General features: G+C 37.5%; 1 protein-coding gene across 2 annotated transcripts in view; it reads left to right on the plus strand.

Moving 5' to 3' along the window:
* Positions 1-20,161, plus strand: part of camk1b (calcium/calmodulin-dependent protein kinase Ib) — a 53,389-nt gene that overhangs the window by 19,481 nt on the left and 13,747 nt on the right. For both annotated transcript variants that reach the window (XM_065241764.1, XM_065241763.1), the window contains exons 3-4: positions 12,972-13,103; positions 17,603-17,677. In XM_065241764.1, the coding sequence (XP_065097836.1) occupies positions 12,972-13,103; positions 17,603-17,677 (207 nt within the window). The remainder of the gene's footprint in view (positions 1-12,971; positions 13,104-17,602; positions 17,678-20,161) is intronic.

Genomic DNA, 20,161 nt, shown 5'->3' on the forward strand with positions numbered 1-20,161 from the left:
TCTGGAATGACATCATGACAACACTTCCAAACTCTTCCCTGTCCTGACTAAAGATAGCATACAGGGAATTTTTTCAGATACAAGACAAACTGGGCACTGGTTAAACATAAACTATAACATGACACACTGCACTATTTATATGTTGCTTACAGACACATTTGGCTTATTATGGCATCTACCAGATCTGACTTCAGATGCTAAGTAGCCAAATTTTGATAGTGAATATTTATCTGATTCTTCTTAACAAGCTACACAAAGCGATTATAGATGTAGCATACGAGGCGTAGCACACAACGTGTAGCGTCCCTATCCTGACTGCAGTTCAGCCTTATTGGATGAGTTACAAAAGTTAAAGGGGGTCAGATCTTACTGAGTGAGAGTAAAATTATGTTAAAAGGATGACAAACAAGAGAAATTAAATTAGACAAAGTGTATTTACAAAGATCACAAAAGACTTAATACGAGACGCAGCGCACGAGACGCAGCGCACGAGACGCAGCGCACGTGACGTAGCGTATGAGTGTACGAATCATAGCATACAAACTCAGAAGGGTAGAGAGCAAAATAAATGGCTAAGACTACATGCAAAACCTATTAAAACTCACAAAATATATATAGAGAGCGGTTAAAACATGAGTCTTATGTGGCTGTGTCACAATAGCATACAGGGAATTTTTTTCAGATATAAGACAGAAATTGAGCACTGGTTAAACATCAACTATAATATGACACACTGCACTATTTATATGTTATTTACGAGACGTAGCGCACAAGACGCAGCGCACGAGACGCAGCGCATGAGACGCAGCGCACGAGACGCAGCGCACGAGACGCAGCGCACGAGACGCAGCGCACGAGACGCAGCGCACGAGTGTACGAATTGTAGCATACAAACTTAGAAGCGCAGAGAGCAAAATAAATGGCTAAGACTACATGCAAAACCTATTAAAAATCACAAAATATATATAGAGCGGTTAAAACATGAGTCTTATGTGGCTGTGTCACAATTGCATACAAGGAATTATTTTTTTTTGATATAAGACAAAAACTGAGCACTGGTTAAACATCAACTATAATATGACACACTGCACTATTTATATGTTACTTACAAATAAAATGGCAGTCAGGAATTCTGTGTTTGTCACTACGTGCTACGTCATACGCTAAAAAGCGCATCTCGTAAACGTGCTTCAGTCATTACTGGAAGCTAGTTATTTTAGTTTGTTAAATTTGATATTTTTCTTACAGAATCGCATGAATTGCCCTCAGAAGGCTTATTAACCCCCTGGAACCATGTGGATTACTTCTGTAAAGGATGGATGTACTTTTTTGGGCTGTAAATCACAAGCACCATTATAGAGCTTGGAACAGCCAGGGCATTTTCTTTCTATCAGGCTCTTGATTGGACGATCAAGAACCGATGGTGCCTCAGTACTGTGCTGTACCAAAACCACAGCCGAGTTGCTATAGCAACCTAATGGCTTCCCTTTCACTGATGTGAAGCACACTAGGGCATGTTGAATTTCCATTTGCTGGTCATTAGTGGATGCAGTCACAGACTGTTGTGAGTGTTGGTTTAACCAGCAGCAAGATAGGCATACGGTTCCATCCAAAGATTTGGTGGCTTTGCAAATATTACAAGCCACCTGCTCGCTATTGACACCAATTTGATAAACAATATAGATTGTTTGTTTTTTTACTGTAAAGAGAGAATAGCATCTACACTTTACTTTACCTAAAAACAGATTGTGCTGCCTTATATAACTGGGTTTTAATTGTTTGTTATGTGCGAATTGAGGTGTGAGCAGGAGTGTGCGCGTGTGTAGGAGAGCAGGTGTCTTTAGCAGGCTGGTAAACACCATGAGGTGTCCCTGTGCATTTCAATCAATCACAAGTCCTTGTGCATACACACTTGGTTGCACGCATGTACATCCGCAAACACACACGCACTTCCGCTTTCCATTCGTTCACACACACAGGTGGAATTTAGGAGTGTCTTCTGCAGTGATTACACCTGGGTTGAAAGGTTAATCTCTTGGTTACAGCTGTTGATGCCCTGGCCCCTCGTTCATATCCCTGTCCCGCTAATCTGCTTCATCAATCATTGCACATCCAACCATTGCCCACTGCTTATATAATGTGTGTTCATTTTGCACAAACATATGTGAGTACATCACTGTCTTATTATTGGTCCTTTGGTTTATCTTGACTAGTGATGAGTTGTTGTAACTTATAAAATAAAGTTGAAATAAATGAACTTTATTTTATAAGTTACAGTTGAGTAACTCATCACTAGTCAAGATAAAAAATTTAATTGAAATGAATTTAATGGTTTTTTTTTACGTTGTATGAATTTAACAACATGGCTGTGAATTTTATTTTTAACTACAAAGATTGTTGTGTCAAATAAAACATGAATTTACAATCGGGGACAAAACTCTTTTGAATGTTTTCATCTTTTTATTGTTGTGGGTTTATGGAGAACCGAACACCAAAAAACGGGACTGTCCCTGGAAAACGGGAACATCTGGTCACCTTACTGTAAAATGCTAAAGCTCAATGTTCACTGCCAGGCGATATATTTTCTTTAACAGAATTCCCCTTTCAAAGCCTACAGTGAACGGCAGGTTTGGACTTCCTGCTTTAATGACGTCAGTAGAACAGTTTTTGTCTAAACTCCGCCCACAAGAATACGTCAGTCGCCAGCTAAGCTAACGGCAAGCTAAGCTGCTACCGAATCACAACACACCAAACAAGCTACACAATCAGAACTCGATACGTATTTCTGAAGGAGGGACTTCATAGAACAAGGAAGATATCAGCACATTTTTAGGACAGTGAAAACAGCGCTATTGAGATAAGTCAACTGTGTGAAAAATACTGTGTTTTTACACGTGAAACATGAACACATGTTATATTGCCCACTATAAACACAATCAAAGCTTCAAAAACACAAAAAGAATGGGACATTTAACATTTCCAAGACTCTAGGACTGAACAATATTTAGGAAATATGCCGTATACAATAACTTTTTAAATCAGAGGTGGGTTTAAAATATGTCGCTAGTGCTAAAAAACTTGACGGAAAACACTGAATGCGTGTTTAAAACATTATGGACAGCAAAATACTTCACCAACATAAGACAGAAACCGGTATGTGTTATTTGTGTTGCCATTTTTAAAAACCAAAAACTGCTTACCTCTGTTTTTAACATCATGGTGATATGTAGGGGAGAACCGCAGCAAAAGTTACGCAGGATGAAAGTAACAAAGCGATTTTCTCAGAGCTCTGAATACATTTTATCCTAAACTATGACAGCATCTTTAGCACGCAACAGAGCTGACAAATATTGCGTTATTTACTCACCGTTTTGCACGTGTAAGTCCAGAAAACTTTTTTCGACCATGATAAGTAAATTGTTTAAAAAGTTTCTGGTTTCATGTGTTACAGTATCAATCTACAGGTTTTTTAGTGCGCTAACACATCGTGATGTTTGATTTCTCAGAGTTTTTCAAAATAAAAGTCAGGTTTAAATGTCACGAGTTCCTGTTTGGGCAAAAGTAACAGTTGTTATACTTTTGCATTACGTTGAAAATGAATATTATTCTAATTTGATTTAATTCAATTTTCAGTGTTCACTTTAAAAAAAAAATATTCTCAACAATTCAAGTTTTTACTGTCGGGTTGCTTTAAAAACATTGATAAAATTGAAATTTAAAATGAAAATGTAATTTCATAATTTTTTTACAAAGATAAATACCAAAATATTTTTGAAGTTACATATTAACGAGGTCATTGTCTTGTATATTTAATAAAAACAAGTGTTACACGAAAATCTATCTTGTTGTGTTGTGTTACTTTTGACTCACCTGTGTGTTGTTGTAACACAACAGAACAAGATAGACCCAGTCGACAGAGTTAAAAGTAACAAAGTGCTACTTATGTTCAAAGTGAAATTATACTGAAGTAATTTTACATTTGTTCAAAATTCCACCTGGTATTGATTGACCACACTTGTAAGTTACTGACCACAGCAAAAATATATATCTGTCTAAAACGTTATCTTTTATGTTTTTCTGAAAAATGTTTTTTTACCACTGCTCTCCAATAATAAAGCAGGCCTTAACTACTTTTTTATTTGTTGTTATCACAAATTTACTATAGTCTAACTAACTTGTCAAAAAAAAAATATATATATATATAATTGTTGAGTTCTTGCTCACTTTATTCATGTGCATTATTTACATGCTACAGTTACACTCCTTTAAGATAATGTAATTAATAGTGGGAAATAATCAGTTTTTACCATTTTTGCGCAATGTATCATCGTTCGCGAGACGATCTACAACATCTGCTTTAGTTTGTGTTTATTAACACTTTAGTTTCACTTCATAACGCAGCTATTCCCGTTAGAGGTATCTGTTAAAAACATTCAAATTCATTAATAATCTAGGATGTGGTCATTTTTTGTCATAGTTTCTTCAAAATTAAGTTTTATTTGAGTGTTTTAAAAATAAATATTTTATTTATATATTTTATTAAAATATTTAAATTTTCATCATGACGCATACGCCCCGCCCCTTTTATTGTCACGCCCTTGGCCCCGCCCACCCGTCCAACCCTACCACCTTGACTAACAAATTTTCTGCGGGAAACCCTGTACTGTGATGTTTTCTTCAGAAACGCTTCACATATAACTGTATGTATCAAGTGATATGCACTTTTTAAGTAGAAAAAAGTGTTCATAAAAGTAGGGTGAAGATGAAAGTATATAGCACAGTAGTTACTGAGTGTTGATTTGAAATGAATAAAGTTGCATTTGTCGTTCATAGTATGCGTTCCTTCACCTTTATTTCCAAACCTGATATGGCCCTCGAGTAAGAAAAGTTTGCCCACTTTTACTCGAGGGCCATATCAACGTTATATTTAATGTGCACAACCTTAATACTATAAGTTTTTGATCTTTATTGAAAATATATTATTTAAAAACATATATATGCCAGTCTCTTGACTACACATAACCTTTTGAAGTATTAAAACCATACAAAACCAAATTAAAATATATTGCATCTATCCGCTGACCTGATTCACAGTATTCTGTGTCAGTCTAGCTTAAAGAGCACAGGCCGCACCTGTTTTTTTGTTATTTTTGGGGACGTTGCATAACCCACTCATCAGAAATGACAGTTCTGTACTGATTCTGTGGGACCTAAACTGAATTTCGGCTACACGCTGCCTCAGGAAGTGAGAAGTCATGTGGCGTCTGTCTCTCGAGAGATGAATTATTAAATTGTTTGTGCTATCTAATTACATTGGATTAATCGTTTTTTAAAGAATGTCACACCCCCTGTGTAATTCATTTGAATGGCACGATTTATTCAGTGCTCTTGAATCGAATGACTTAAAGTCACCACGAATCCTAATTTGCAGCCTTTCTATTTCAAAGTGAAATGTTTGAGTCATGTAATGTTAACTGGTAGCTTCTCTCCCCCACATTGCTTCTGACCACTGTTTCCTTTCAGAGAAACCACAATTTCTCCAAGGGTTACATATCAGCGGCCAAACCCAACAGAACCCATTGCAGAAACCCAAGGGACTGCAACATAAGGAAGAAAGATAAAGAGCATGTTAAACATCTCACCCTTATGTCATCCCAAATGTTATATGATTTCCTTCCTGCAACGCAAACAAATACTTTTTACTCTAGATGTTGTTTCGTACATCTTCATATATGCAAATGTAAACAGGATCACATATCTTATCTTGTTTCGAGTTTTGCTCATGCTAGAGTGCCAGCTCAGGAAATGTAAGCGTGACTGATGATCATGACATGGATTATGTTTAACAGTAATTCAAATTAATTAAAGGATCATGATTGCAGATCAAGTTTGTTTCCGACCCATAGCAATCCTCCCACATCCCTCATGTGACCCGGGAAGCATATCAGGAAGCCACATTAGACAGGCCTGTGTTGTAATCGTGTCCATGTTCTCTGCCTCTGCCAGATGACCGGAGAGGAATGTGCAGCTTTGATGTTTTACATCCCACAATGCCCTGCTCTGAACTATCACTCTCACTGAAGTCTTTGTCAGCATTCTGCTGTTTTTTATGTTTACATTTCACATTCATGCATTTTGCGGACGCTTTAATCCAAAGCAACTTAGAGTGCATTCAGCTATACATTTGATCAGATTGTGTGTTCCCGGGATTGAACCCATGACCTTTGTGATCCATTACTATTGCACATGCTTGGGTTTAGAGATTTGAACAAACTATGTATTAGGGCTGCACAGCATTTTCTCCAGACTATGTATCTTTTACATTTATTTCTTATTAAAAATATTGTTATATGTAGGCCTACTGTCAGAAAAGCTGTAACTGTGACAGTACCCTTTAAAAAGGTCCCAATATGTACTATTTAGGTACAGATATATACCTTTAAGGTATCAGTATGTAGCTTTGGGGTGCTAATATGCATCCTTTAGGTACAAATGTGTACGTTTTGAAAGCGTACCAAACTAGTCACAACATTTGTACCTTTTTTGAGAGTCTAGTTTGCACTTTGTTTTACAGCATATGCACTACCAAACTTATACTGGTATTGCATGTATTTATATTGTATGCTATTACAAACATCTTACCAGAGTAGTAATACTGTTTACTACTACTATTAACATTTTTAGATAATGTGACTTTGTGTACTGTAGTTACAAGTCCCTGAGTGCATTTTTAGCAAAGTAACAAGATAACATTTTTTTCAACTTCCTGCATGTGTAGTCATGCATGAATAGAGCAAGTGTGTGCAGTTCTCTGCAGTAAAGCAACCAATTTCTCTTTTTAGATGCATCGAGTTTGCTCAAGTCATACATTTGCATAACATAACTTTCTTCATGTCAATATCAGTGTGCTACACAATTAACTGTGATGATTAGCAAGGATGCACTGAAAGGAAAAATCTTGCCCGAAACCGAATATAATGATGAAACACTCAAACAACCAGGGTGATATGACCGAAATCAAATATCACGATATGATTCATTTTATATCATGATAACGATAGGTTTCTTTTAATAAGGGTTTTATGTTATTCAAATCTTTAATACCATAGAATTTTCATAATTCTCACAAAAAAATTATATAAGCTTAAAAAAGAAGACAAAAACAAACTAAACTTAAGCTCACTAAAGATAAACAGTCAGTGATGAAATACGGATAATAAATAATAATGTATAGAAAAGGGATTTAGTCAAGAGCAATGAGATTTTCTCTCAATTTAATTCGAGTGACAGACAGCCAGAAGGAGCAAAATGAAGTAACTTCCCCTTTAAGACCAAAGTCTGGATACACATGTTTTCTTTTTCAGCTGTTTACTTTCTCTTAAGACCTAAATAGTCATGTGTATGAAGATAAATGCGAAGACTAAGAATAAAGCTCAATGAGGAGTGAATGCGTGGTTTGCGCGCTCCTCTCACACAGAAACAGCACGCGCATTTAGCGCTGTTATTTGTGTTTCAATGGCTAAAAATAATTTGCTTAAAAACTGCAGGTCTTAAATATGCTTACAAACGTTAAAGGCGCTCTAAGCGAATCTGTTTGAAGTCACTTCTTGTTGACGTTCGAAGTGTTGTCAAACAAAATGGAGCGTAGCTAACTCCTCCCCTCCCCTCCGTGCTTTCTGAAAGAGTCATAAACGTGCCCAACCCCCACTCCCAAATCCTTCTTGTCGTTTATTGGCTGGAACACTTTGTTATGTTTCGTGGTGGTAGGTTTGACCACTTTGTTTTTGTTGCAGTTTGCGAAGCGTGGGCTGCCTACAGAGACCGCGTTTTTTTACAGTGTGTTCAGGGGACAGGCAGCTAGCAGATAGTGAGGAGATGTTTACTGTATGAAACAAAAAATGTTTTGTGGCCTAAAACGCGTAAATTCCCTTAGAGCACCTTACAATTTTTGCTTCCATGCTCCAAATCTCTACCTGTTAACAAATTTCTACCGGTTGATCATACCTGCCAGTTCATTTGCCAAATTTTCACCATTGCATAAGTAAAATGTTCAGAATGTGCTTTTTACTATATTTATTTCTCACATTAAAGGAATAGTCTACTCATTTTCAATATTAAAATATGTTATTACCTTAACTAAGAACTGTTGAATCATCCCTCTATCATCTGTGTGTGTGCACGTAAGCGCTGGAGCGCGCTGCGACGCTACGATAGCATTTAGCTTAGCCCCATTCATTCAATGGTACCATTTAGAGATAAAGTTAGAAGTGACCAAACACATCAACGTTTTTCCTATTTAAGACGAGTAGTTATACGAGCAAGTTTGGTGGTACAAAATAAAACGTAGCGCTTTTCTAAGCGGATTAAAAAGAGGAACTATATTGTATGGCGGAACAGCACTTTTGGGAGTACTTCGACTCAGCGCAGTAACACCCTCCCTCTCCCATTATGAGAGGGAGAAGGGGAGCGGACTTTTCAGGCGAGTCCAAGTACTCCCAAAAGTGCTATTACGCCATAAAATATAGTTCCTCTTTTAAATCCGCTTAGAAAAGCGCTACGTTTTATTTTGTACGACCAAACTTGCTCGTATAACTACTCGTCTTAAATAGGAAAAACGTTGATGTGTTTGGTCACTTCTAACTTTATCTCTAAATGGCAGCATTGAATGAATGGGGTTAAGCTAAATGCTATCGTAGCGTCGCAGCGCGCTCCAGCCCTTACGTGCACACACACAGATAATAGAGGGATGATTCAACAGTTCTTAGTTAAGGTAATAACATATTTTAATATTGAAAATGAGTAGACTATTCCTTTAACATTTCAACAGACATTACAGGGCCTTTTTACAACTGGTCACTTCATGCGTTTTCTCTGATTGGATAGCTATCTGATTTGTTAAAACCGTTCCATTTACATTCGGCCACATTAATTTGTCTTGGATAAACTGATATTATTCCAACCTTTTTTCCTGCACAAAATGTGAATACACTTTTCATTACTTCGCTTTAAGAAACTTGCAACAACCCTTATACAACAAAAGGCAGGGCAGCGGATGTGCGACTGCTTGCTTGGTCCAGCACAAGCAATACAGAGCACCTGAAGAGTGAGATGCTGTGATGATTGACAGAACCATGACTGAGGAAAAAGCACTTAACAAGAAGCTGCTATCTAACAAACACTTTTATTAATAAACGTTTTATTTCTAAGTTTAATAAAAGCGTGTTCCTCACTGTAGGATTTTGTTGATCCTAGAAAGTTTTTGTTACACGCTGCTGTCACCCTCCGCCATTCACATGAAATAATTTCTCGTCATTCGTGCTCATGCATGGTGCAGACAAATATCTATGATCATAATTGCCACTGTGTCTTTCTCATACTCTGTATGTCGTTCAGGGTGTTTTGACTTTAAATTCTAAATTAAACTTGTAGCACTGCATATTTTTGCATCTTTTTCTGACTCTTTAAAATGCTTTCACAGACATGTTTGCTTCCTCTCACTCTACACTGGTTGCTTTTCGATTGCATCATCAAAAAAAACATTGTTTGGTCAAAGTAATTCAGTTCTTTTCACTTGTATGGCCAAACATCAAATATTTTTCTTAAATCTGTACAAATAATTTCATTGGGTGCATCTCTAATGTATAATTGTGTATAAGCACTTGTTTAGTATTGCTGTACATGATTGACTAAACGCAGGTTGCAGGGCTGATGGGATACATTCTGTTACTTTGTCCTCATAAGCTTAGCGTGACTCATTTAGCTTACAATCTTCTCCTGTCCTCTTATCATGTGCTAAGGCCACACACACACACACACACAGAGAGAGAGAGAGAGAGAGAGACTTATGTATCATATCAGTGTTTGTCCTTCATACCTGCACTAAGCATGAGGTGTGTCTGGCCGGATCTGAAGAGCTGTTGTCACAGCTCATCTTCATTTCAAATATTGAACAGGGTGGTTTGTTGATGCTATCGAATCTGTCATCACTCGTTTTATTGAAACGATCACGATTAGAGCGAATTATCTCTATTTAGATACTTAAAAGCAAGCTTGAGCTGAGTTAACAAATTATCCGGTTCTGTGGAACTCTATGGACAGCACAGTGTTTATTACTGCGGTAATATATACAGTAAAAATGGGAAGCGTCATTTAATACAATTGAATGTTTTTGCCACAGTTAGACAGTAAGTCTGGTCAGCTTTCTCAGACTCTGCAGTAAACAATAGAAAAAGTGAAAATGATAAATAAAAAAATTACAAAAATAATTAGGATTAAAGTTAAAATAGAAATCTAGAATGTAAAGTAGAAAAATGTAAATGCTTGTGGTTTATTACAGTGTTTCTTTCTTGTGTTATTTGAGTTGATTTTAGAGGTGGTAATGTTTGTGAAAATGTAGGAATGTAAACATCATTCTCGTCTCTTTACTGCCTTTAAATAGTCATGACGGGAGTTGGACTGATTCCTTGGAAAGTCTAACTGTGCATATGTTTTTTTATTTGTGTAGATTTATGACTGCTGCATGAATAATGTAAATGTTTATGACTTGTTAATGTACAAATCACCTGAGGTAGATACTCATAAAAAACAGTTGCACTTATGTACTTTAGCTTTTGCTGGAGAAGTCCATAAACTCTGATAGGGAACTTTCATTGCGGTTCTTCCTAAGAGAAGCTCTGTAAGGTCTGCTTCCTGTTTTTCTCCACTTTTACTGACCCGTAAAATGTACGATTGAGATCTGGAGGATCTAAAGTGGTTCTGCTTCTCAAAATTTCCATGCATGTTCTGTTGAGAACACAGAGATCATAAATGTCACTTAAAAAGACAAGATTTAGAAAAAACGGGCAGTCACCAGTTCCTGTTAAACCATTTAAAGTACAAAGTCTCACCCAAAGCAGGTATTACATTAGACATTAAGGGCAAGTCTCTTTTTGGCCCCGATCAGACAGGACTCCTTTTCCGGTTTGAAAACATGAAGCACACCGTACTGCCTGTTTTACTTTTTCTTTTAGGATGACGCAGTGTGCTGCATTTTTTATGTTGCTAAGCAACCACCGAATCAGCTGTCCTGCCAGTCAAGGATTATAGCAATTATAGCCAATGCTGTAGTATGTACAAACAAAGGGTCCTCTGAGCCACCAAAAGTTTCTCTAGCATAATTGCAGTTTCCGGACATTCCAAGCAACTGTAAACATCCGTCGCCTCAACGGAAGGCCCACCTCTCCATTCATTCATTCAATTGGACACTGGTAAAAAATGTGAATGACTGGTGCTTTTTTTGCTCAGATTTGAGTGCCATGTCCCAATTGGCACTCTAAACCAGTGGTTCCAAACTGGGGGGCTGGAGATGTTTGCCCCCCCTTTATTTGCATTTTATACAACACATTACTTCATCATAAATTCTGTATAATCAAACCTTAGATAAATAAGTCTACCAACCAAAGGTAGTTCATTTGTGTAATTTAGTATGTTTTGTTTAATTCAGATTTTAAGTTTGAGATTGTCATGAACTTTCTTTGAGGGGTGCACCCTACCCAAAGGGGGGGCACACTCCGAAAAGTTTTACAATTATTACCCTAAACACTCTTGTCTTTCTACTCGTATGCAATTTCGTGACATAACGGCTCTTTAAGTATCGGGAAGAGTGCACATTAAGGGTGCATTTCGACTGAAAAGAAGGCTCTCATGAGCACCCTTTTTTAAAACCTTAAAGGAACACTTCACTTTTTTTGAAAATAAGCTAATTTCCCAGCTCCTCAAGAGTTAAAGTTAAGAGTTAAGAGTTTTTATCATTTTGGAATCCATTCAGCTGATCTCCGGGTCTGACGATACCACTTTTAGCATAGCTTAGCATAATCCATTGAATCTGATTAGACCATTAGCATCGCACTCAAAAATAACCAAAGAGGTTTGATATTTTCCCTATTTAAAACTTGACTCTTCTGTAGTTACATCGGGTACTAAGACCGACAGAAAATTAAAAGTTGTGATTTTCTAGGCAGATATATCTAGGAACTATACTCTCATTCTGGCGTAATAATCAAAGACTTTGCTGCCGTACCATGGCTGCAGGAGGCGCAATGATATTATGCAGCACCCAAAAATAGTCCCCTGCAATTGAAAGTTACCAAGGGGACTATTTTCGGTCACTGTGTAATATCATAAGTCCTTGATTATTACGCCGGAATGAGAGTATAGTTCCTAGCCATAAGAGTCAAGTTTTAAAATGGAGAAATATCGAAACTCTGGTTATTTTTTAATGTGATGCTAATGGTCTAATCAGATTCAATGGATTATGCTAAGCTATGCTAAAGGTGTTAGCGCCAGACCCGGCTATCGGCTGAATGGATTCCAAAACAGTAAAAATCTAATGTTTAACTCTGGGGGAGCTAGGAAATAAGCTTATTTTCAAAAAAAGTGGAGTGTCCCTTTAAATGACAAAAGTCAACTAGTTCACAAGTCCACATAAGGTGTGCCATTTGTGATGCAGACGATTTTTTTAAACTTCAGGCGCTCCGAGCGCTCCTACAAAAATGCAAGTCACAGCAGACGGCTAAGGGACCCTGGGCACAAAACACTCACTGCCAATAGAAATTTATTTTTAAAAGGGGCCTCTCGCTATAAAAAATGCGTTCATTGTGACCTGGGCCTTAGACTGTTTTGGTCTTTCCATGTCTTAACCAGGCATGATGCAGACTGAAAGCAAAATTGCTGCACAGTGTTACATAGTCATATGTAATACCCAGTTGGTTTAGACATACAGTAGGAAACATGAAAGAAAAACTTCATATCACATGTCTCTTATTGTAAGCTTGAGACATGACCATCTAAAAACATGTCAATACTTGACCCATCATCCCCCTTCACTGTAAAGATCTGGAAGTGTTATGGCATTATTTTGCAACTCTGTATTTCATTTCTATTTGCATGCTTTTCGTTGAATTCTAATTGGTCATTTTGGTAATATGTTGCAGCGGGGCTTTCTCCGAGGTGATGCTCGCGGAGGAAAAGAGAACGAGGAAACTCGTGGCGATAAAGTGCATCCCGAAAAAAGCTCTGGAAGGGAAGGAGAACAGCATCGAAAATGAGATCGCCGTGCTTCACAAGTGAGTCATTTATATAGCGGCTTCAGTTCATTTATGGATGACACACAATATCAACACCTACTAGCTGTGGGCACGACCAGCCCTGAGTTTAAAGACTGTAAAGTTTTCTAGTCTATCTGTAATAGCTGTGTCATCTCAGAGGCAGAGTGGACAGTGAATGATTTGTGCTCGTATTTAAAAATCTCATGTTTAAAGCATTGGAATCAGAAAGTTTTGCGGGGATGACTGTAGCCGGAGAAGTCAGAGCTATTTTTAGTGTCTGGGTTGCCCAGGGTTACCGCGGCTGAATAGGCGCAGCGTTCAGTGAGAGTTCATAGCAGACGTGTGAATGAGGAAAGTCACGTTTTTTAGCAATGCTACTGTCGGCACTAAGTACCTTTGGATGAAAGCAGGATTTATCAAAAAAGAAAAAAATGCATGCATTTCGTTTATTTCTGTTTAAGACACATAAACATATACTTGATGTTTTTTAAAACCTAGAAAGATAGCTTTCCTCAGCAAAGGATTTATGCAATGCTGACTTAAGATTTTTCTAAGCCAGCATTGCATAAATCCTTTGCTAAGAAACTAATCCCTGAATGCATTGGGGATTTCCCTATTATAAATACTCAAATGTTATTAAATATCCACAATTATTCAAGATTTAATTAAAACATATTGCTTTATCCCATATTTGCTATGCATTTTTATGATTAAGGCGTCACAGTGTTGCATAGTTTAACAGCTTGTAGTGAGCATATAAGCTTACTAGGTAGGTTTGTGAACACCTTTAGTCAGTATGATTTTTTAACAATAAGTCATTGGAGAAATCCCCAAATACAGCAACCTGAGTTTGCACATGTCCGAAAGAACCTGCCAGCATTGTGTAAGCATCTGGGATTATGTCACGGCAAATCCTATGAGACGTCCTTAAGGAAAGACAAACTCGCTAACCTCGCCATGCACACCCGAGTGCCTGGCTCTCGCCTGACATACTTTAGGGCCGCGCTCATATCGCCTCTCACCAAATACAAGGTCTTTTGCAAAGGCTAAATAGTTGTTCGCTTGGAGTCGTGCCATATCTGACTGCCCACAGTTGCGTAGGTCTGGTTGGCGTGTCGTTTGGAGGGAGGCAAGGACGATGCAACCCGCTCGCCTGAAAGGGGAAAGAAAGACGGGAGGGGAGTGGGTGGACGTGTCGCTGACAGGAGAGAAAGCAGAAGGGCGAGTGTATACCAATGAGTCATTCAGGTGCCTTCATCGTGCCGTATTGCCGGCGGAAGGTCTGTGGGCTTCCACCGCTCGACTCAATTAGAGCCCACACATGTATACACACACACAACGCTGAGATGTTGACCGTTGTGGGGGCAGTAAAGGCAGAGAGGTTATGGAGGAAGATGCGACTTTGTATATTCTTCATTAACTATGCTTTATTTTGCACTGAATTAATACTAAATCCACCCCCTCGCCGGCTTTAGTCAGAGCAGATGGCATTTTTAATTGGATGTGAATGAAAACAATGGCGTGGGAGGGAAAAATGAAGCCCGTGTCAGAGACTGTATTTGGTCTGTGAGGGTCCCTACGCTGTGTTCATCGCACCGATCGGGGGATTTCTGTTGAAGTTCACTTTACTTGGAGTCATTTGGAAAGGCCTGCAGCATCAATAAGATTTAGGTGTATATAAAATACAGAATAAATTCAATACTGTTTCAAATATGAGTAATTCTTTAAAAGGGGAGCCATTTTAAAGAAGCATGCATATATATGTGCCAGGGGGGCCCCAGTTTTATGACATTTTATGAAATACATTAATTTATCATCAATTCAGTGTAATTAAACCTAAAAAAATAAGGCTACTAACCAAAAGCACTACTTTTTTGTACAATTTAATATTTTTTATTAAAATGTTGAGTTTTAGAACAGTTTTTTGTCACAAATTTTCTTTGGGGGGCGGCGAAGGAATGCACCGTACACAAGGGGGGCCACACGCTGAAAAAGTTTGGGAACCACTATTTTAAACGGTCTAAGGTAAGGTGATATATCAAATAATATATTTCATTGAAGCTGTCGATACGGTACGATTTTGTGGGTAATGTTAGTTAGACTTCATTTGACAACCTACCTAAAAAATAACTACATACAAACTAGCTATAGACCGTAAAAAGAGATGGAAACATCTTCATACACTTTCACTGTAGAAAAATGAAGCCAAAATGTCCCAAAAATGGCTGCCGAGGGAGCCAGAGTCTGCGCAGTACTGATCATAAAGTGGATGTGTGGTATCAAATTCCTGCCCATATTCCAGTTTGACTCCATCACAAATGCACAAATCATGTAACCACACCCCTTTTTAACCAACTTAAAGGGTAGATATGGTGTGATTCTCGATTTTACATTTCCTTTGGTGTGTAAGTGTGTATTAGTACATGTTATGCAAAAGGTACCAGAATATTCGAATATTCGTTCCGTGGGTTGACATTCGATTTTCAGTTTTGAGATTCGAATATATATATATATAAATATTTTACAGCGTTAATGCAGAGCTTTTGAAAAGAATGAAGTGCGCTTCATGCTCCCGCTCAATAGGTGGCGCAGAGAGACCAACATCCATAGCCAACCGCCACCAAACGCCACCAGTACAAGAGATCGCCTCGAACGGAAAGCGCGCTTCCTGCTTTGGCATTCATGCTAATAGTGTTGTAAATAACGTTTCTTGCAAAAACTGATTGATTTGCTTCACAAGACGTCAATATGTCTCACGGAGTTATGGGGGATTACTGTTGTATTGGATATATATGCTTTAGCTCTTAAAGTGGGTTTCTGCAAAATATCTTCTTTATTATTCTACTGATGAAAAAAACATATTGGATGGTGTAAGTGTTATAAATAAACTTGATTTTGAAAGAATGCTACCGTTTTATTACAGTTTGTTGAACTTTGTTCATTTATTTTCGTTGTTTTATTTAAAAAGCTTTACGATGTCAGTAATTACTGTGCTGTTAATTTCTGATACGGGAATGTTTGTTTGTTAGAAAAATATTAGGTTACCTTTTTAAAAGTATTGCTCTTGTGTTTTGTTTCACTAATGCTGTTCTCGCAGGACACGTGACAGGCACGCCGCTTCCGGTTTATTCATTCTAAACATGTCACATGTCCATATTGCACGAATAAAAAGGCACTACACTCCCTTGGGTCCGCAGCAACACATCCGCCACATAATAAAACTTTAGACAGACAGACAGACAGACACATACACACACAGAGATTCCTGCCTTTATTAAAGAGAAAAATATGTTCAGCCCCTCCTTCCGAAGCTTCTCGAATATTCGATTTGATTTCTACTAGAGCTTCGAAGCTCAAAAAATGGTATTCGGAACAGCCCTAAAAGGTACAAACCCCAAAGTAAACGATGACGCGAGTTATCGTCTCCAACGTAAATCTCTTTTCTTGGATTACAACAAACACACGGATTGTAGGCAACAGTTTACTTCCTGGGATTGGTGATGTAGTAAAGGCCGACATTATCATAAATCCTTCCGCTTTGGACTCACAGCCTGAAAGTTAACATTTCCTGCTGATGTTAGAGGTATTCACGCCAATCACAACGTACAGATTAACTGGACAATCAGGGACAGTTTTGTACAAAATCCATGCGTTTCAGGAAGACAGAGAATGTTTATGTAAACTATGCTTTGCCAGGCTGACGTAAAAACTAACTATACTCGAGGCTTTATTCTCTTTCATTTATTCACATAGAGAGGGTGGGGCTTATGACCTATACTGCAGCCAGCCACCAGGGGGCGATCAAAATGTTTTACTTTACATTTTAGGACATGTGTGGCATGCCTGTTCTACAAAGAGATCTTGATAGAGAGATAAAAGTTTGTAGCTTTATTAAAAAGTGTTAAAATCTAAGCTGCGTGATTATGTTGTTGCTGGTAGATGTTAATAAGCATCAGACAATTGATGGGTCCAGATGCAAGACAGCAAGCCCATCTCTCTTGCTTTACTGTAGATCACCTCTCAATCTTTTTGCACTCAAACCTGGTTTCATATTTACATCACATCTCAGAGTATAGCAGCAGGAAATCCAATTCCAGATCCGCCCCCTCTGTAAATATTTATGAAGCGTCTCTGGATCAGTTTAGCAGTTTAGGTTTTGGCAGAGATTCGTCTGGACCAGAGGAGATCTGGTGTCAGATCAGTTCTCAGGAAGACAGAATTGTTAAAGCTGTTTGTTGTGAGCTGTGATGCAAACCGTAAACAAATGCATAAATGTTTGTGCACCTTCAGCTCTACCCTAACAGTTTTGCATGTGTATAATGGCCTAGTGTGTCAGTTCAATGCCGTAACATGCAACTCAATGGTGGCTTACTTCCAGTACATACTGTTACGTTTTTGTATCAAGCTGTCTCGGATTGCATTTTATTTGTTGTTTGATTGAAACACAAGTAAGGATGTGCCTTGTTGCTGAGATAACAACATGTAATTACATTTTCTTCTCTTTTCGTCTCTTTTAGGATTAAACATGCCAACATAGTTACCCTGGAGGACATATTTGAGAGTAAATCACATCTCTACCTTGTCATGCAACTGTGAGTGATTCACTTTGATCATTTTTTGTATTTTATTGCTTACAGCATATGTGCCTGACCTCCGAACAATTCAGCTGCTATCTATTGCTGGCTGGCGTATTTAGCACCTTATCTGAAATCACTTAATTTCCATAACTTGAAACCTCTCCAAGTTTAGGTATTCTGTAGATATATACAGTCAGTGAATCTTCAGAGTCTCTATTACCCCTTTTCCACAAGAGTTGGCACCGGAGATCAAATCACATTTTTCAAATCAGCGAACCTGTGACATCAGTAGGCGGAGCTTTCACCACAGATGGCACTTTAAAAAGTGTCGAAGTTTATACAAATAGTCACAAACACCCAAATCATATCATAATTAAATTAAGTGCAGAGTAATATCAACATCTCAATGAAGCACGGCCATCTGATGCAGTTTTAACATTGTAAAACAAGTAAGGCCCTGTTTACATTAGAGCATTTGCATTTAAAACAGCATTTTAAAATGAAAACAATCCTCGTTTATACTGGCTTTTTAAAAAGAATCTTCATCCACACTATACACGACCATAAACGCATGAAACATGACCAATCACATGACTGGGCATGCGCATAAAAGTGTAAAATAACTTATAACTCTAATAATAGCTTACCTTTGCACATTTATGCAGCCTAGGGGTGTGCGATATTGACAAAAGTTCATACCTGGATCCTTTGCCGGCCACTACAACAGACACTATTTTTGAACCTATAAAAATGTGTTTGGGAAAGTCTTATATTGTTCTAGCTCCCCCCTACAACATATTAATATGATTAATAGGTTAATGTTGATGTTATAAACCAAACAGAAAGGTCTTTATGATTTTAAAAGGAAGCATTCAAGTGAACAGTACTAAACAGTAGCGAACTTGAAGCAAAAATAAATTTTCAGCAAATGCAAACTTCAATCAAACATAATAAGAGGTGAAGTATAGCTAATTGCTTTAATGTAGGGAGTTCCTCTTCAGCCATTTCACCGTATTATAGTTATAATAGTTCATTGTTCGCAGTTCATATTTATGATCTTATAGTCCATTTGAAAATTTTCTTACGAACTGACTGTATTCTTCAAAAAAAAACACTTATCTTCCCTTACCTGTCGCTGTTTAGTGTGTGTGTATGTTCTCCGACAAAAAAGCGTGGCCGGCTAAAGTATTAAAAATTAATATGACGTTAATTTTTAAAAGTTTGCGAGGTGCGTGCACACCCTCCGCTAGCAACAACACAGAAATGGCAAAAAGCGCAATCGGCTAAACGAGCATTAAAAATTAATATGACGTTGATTTTATTGTTTTTATTAATTTATATTCACAAAACTAATCAACAAAACATCGAATAAAAATTAAGAGACAAATTATATGAAACAAAATTTATTTTAAAGTAAGAAACAAAACTTAAATTAAACTGGAAAATAATGTCTGACCCATTATAATTCTCCCTTCATATTGGCCTTTACAACGCCCTATATGGCGTTTAAAATTACAGTCTATCTTTCGTAATAAGCTAACAAAATTTAAACAAAATATAAACAACATTACAACAATTTTCAAACCCAACAATACTCAAACGTAAATATAAAACAGACATTATCTATAATGATACATGTTAAAACAATCTGATAAAGTACTTATAATAGCTGGTTGGTTGATGTTTACAATTTTTGCAAACCTCCATTTACCTGAATAAAAATAATTTTTACTTTGAAAATGATGCACTGTCACGTTAACATCAGCTGTTCGTTTGCATAAGACTCCGTCTACATTCATTAACACTGCAGCCTAACGTCTGAGTTCTCAAACTAAAACAGGGTCTGCAGCGTTTGCAAACGAATTCGTTTATAAGGGTGGAAAACGGTGGCGTAGTGTAAATGAAAGGCGTAAACTTAGCAAAAGTAACGCATTTTAAAGGATAAACGCATTAATGTTAACATAGCCTAGAACGACTGCAAGAGTAAATAAAATAAATAAGCTAAAAGCGAAAGCTAAACTTTAGAAGTATAAATATGTTAAAATCATGTTACCAAATTAAAATTTCATAATGGTTTATTTGTATGTAGTAGTTACACAAATAATAGTAATCTGTGTTTTCAGGGAAATGTATTATGTTTTGAATGAGCAAAGAATTTCCCAAAATACCTGCTCCCTTATAATCTATACATAAGTAGGTTGTTGCCCCGGCAGTGTGACAGGGGCTTATTTTTCCATTAAGAACCTACTGCCTATACATTACTACATCCTGCTCTTTGCACGGCTATTTACTTCATAAGTAAGGTAAGGAACATTAAATATTGATTTGAATTGGCTTGATTTGAATTAGCTAATTTTTAACGAATGCAGACCTTCCGTGGAAAAACTTTCAGTTTTAAGAGCGAGCGAGAGACAGAGAGAGAGATTGTGTGAACGAGGCTACTTCTGTGCGTCTCCAAACAGCGCTGTTATTACCTAGGAAAATCGTCTGTCATGTTGT

This window comes from Paramisgurnus dabryanus, chromosome 14 (assembly GCF_030506205.2).
Source record: "Paramisgurnus dabryanus chromosome 14, PD_genome_1.1, whole genome shotgun sequence".
In the NCBI taxonomy this organism is placed as follows: Eukaryota; Metazoa; Chordata; class Actinopteri; order Cypriniformes; family Cobitidae; genus Paramisgurnus; species Paramisgurnus dabryanus.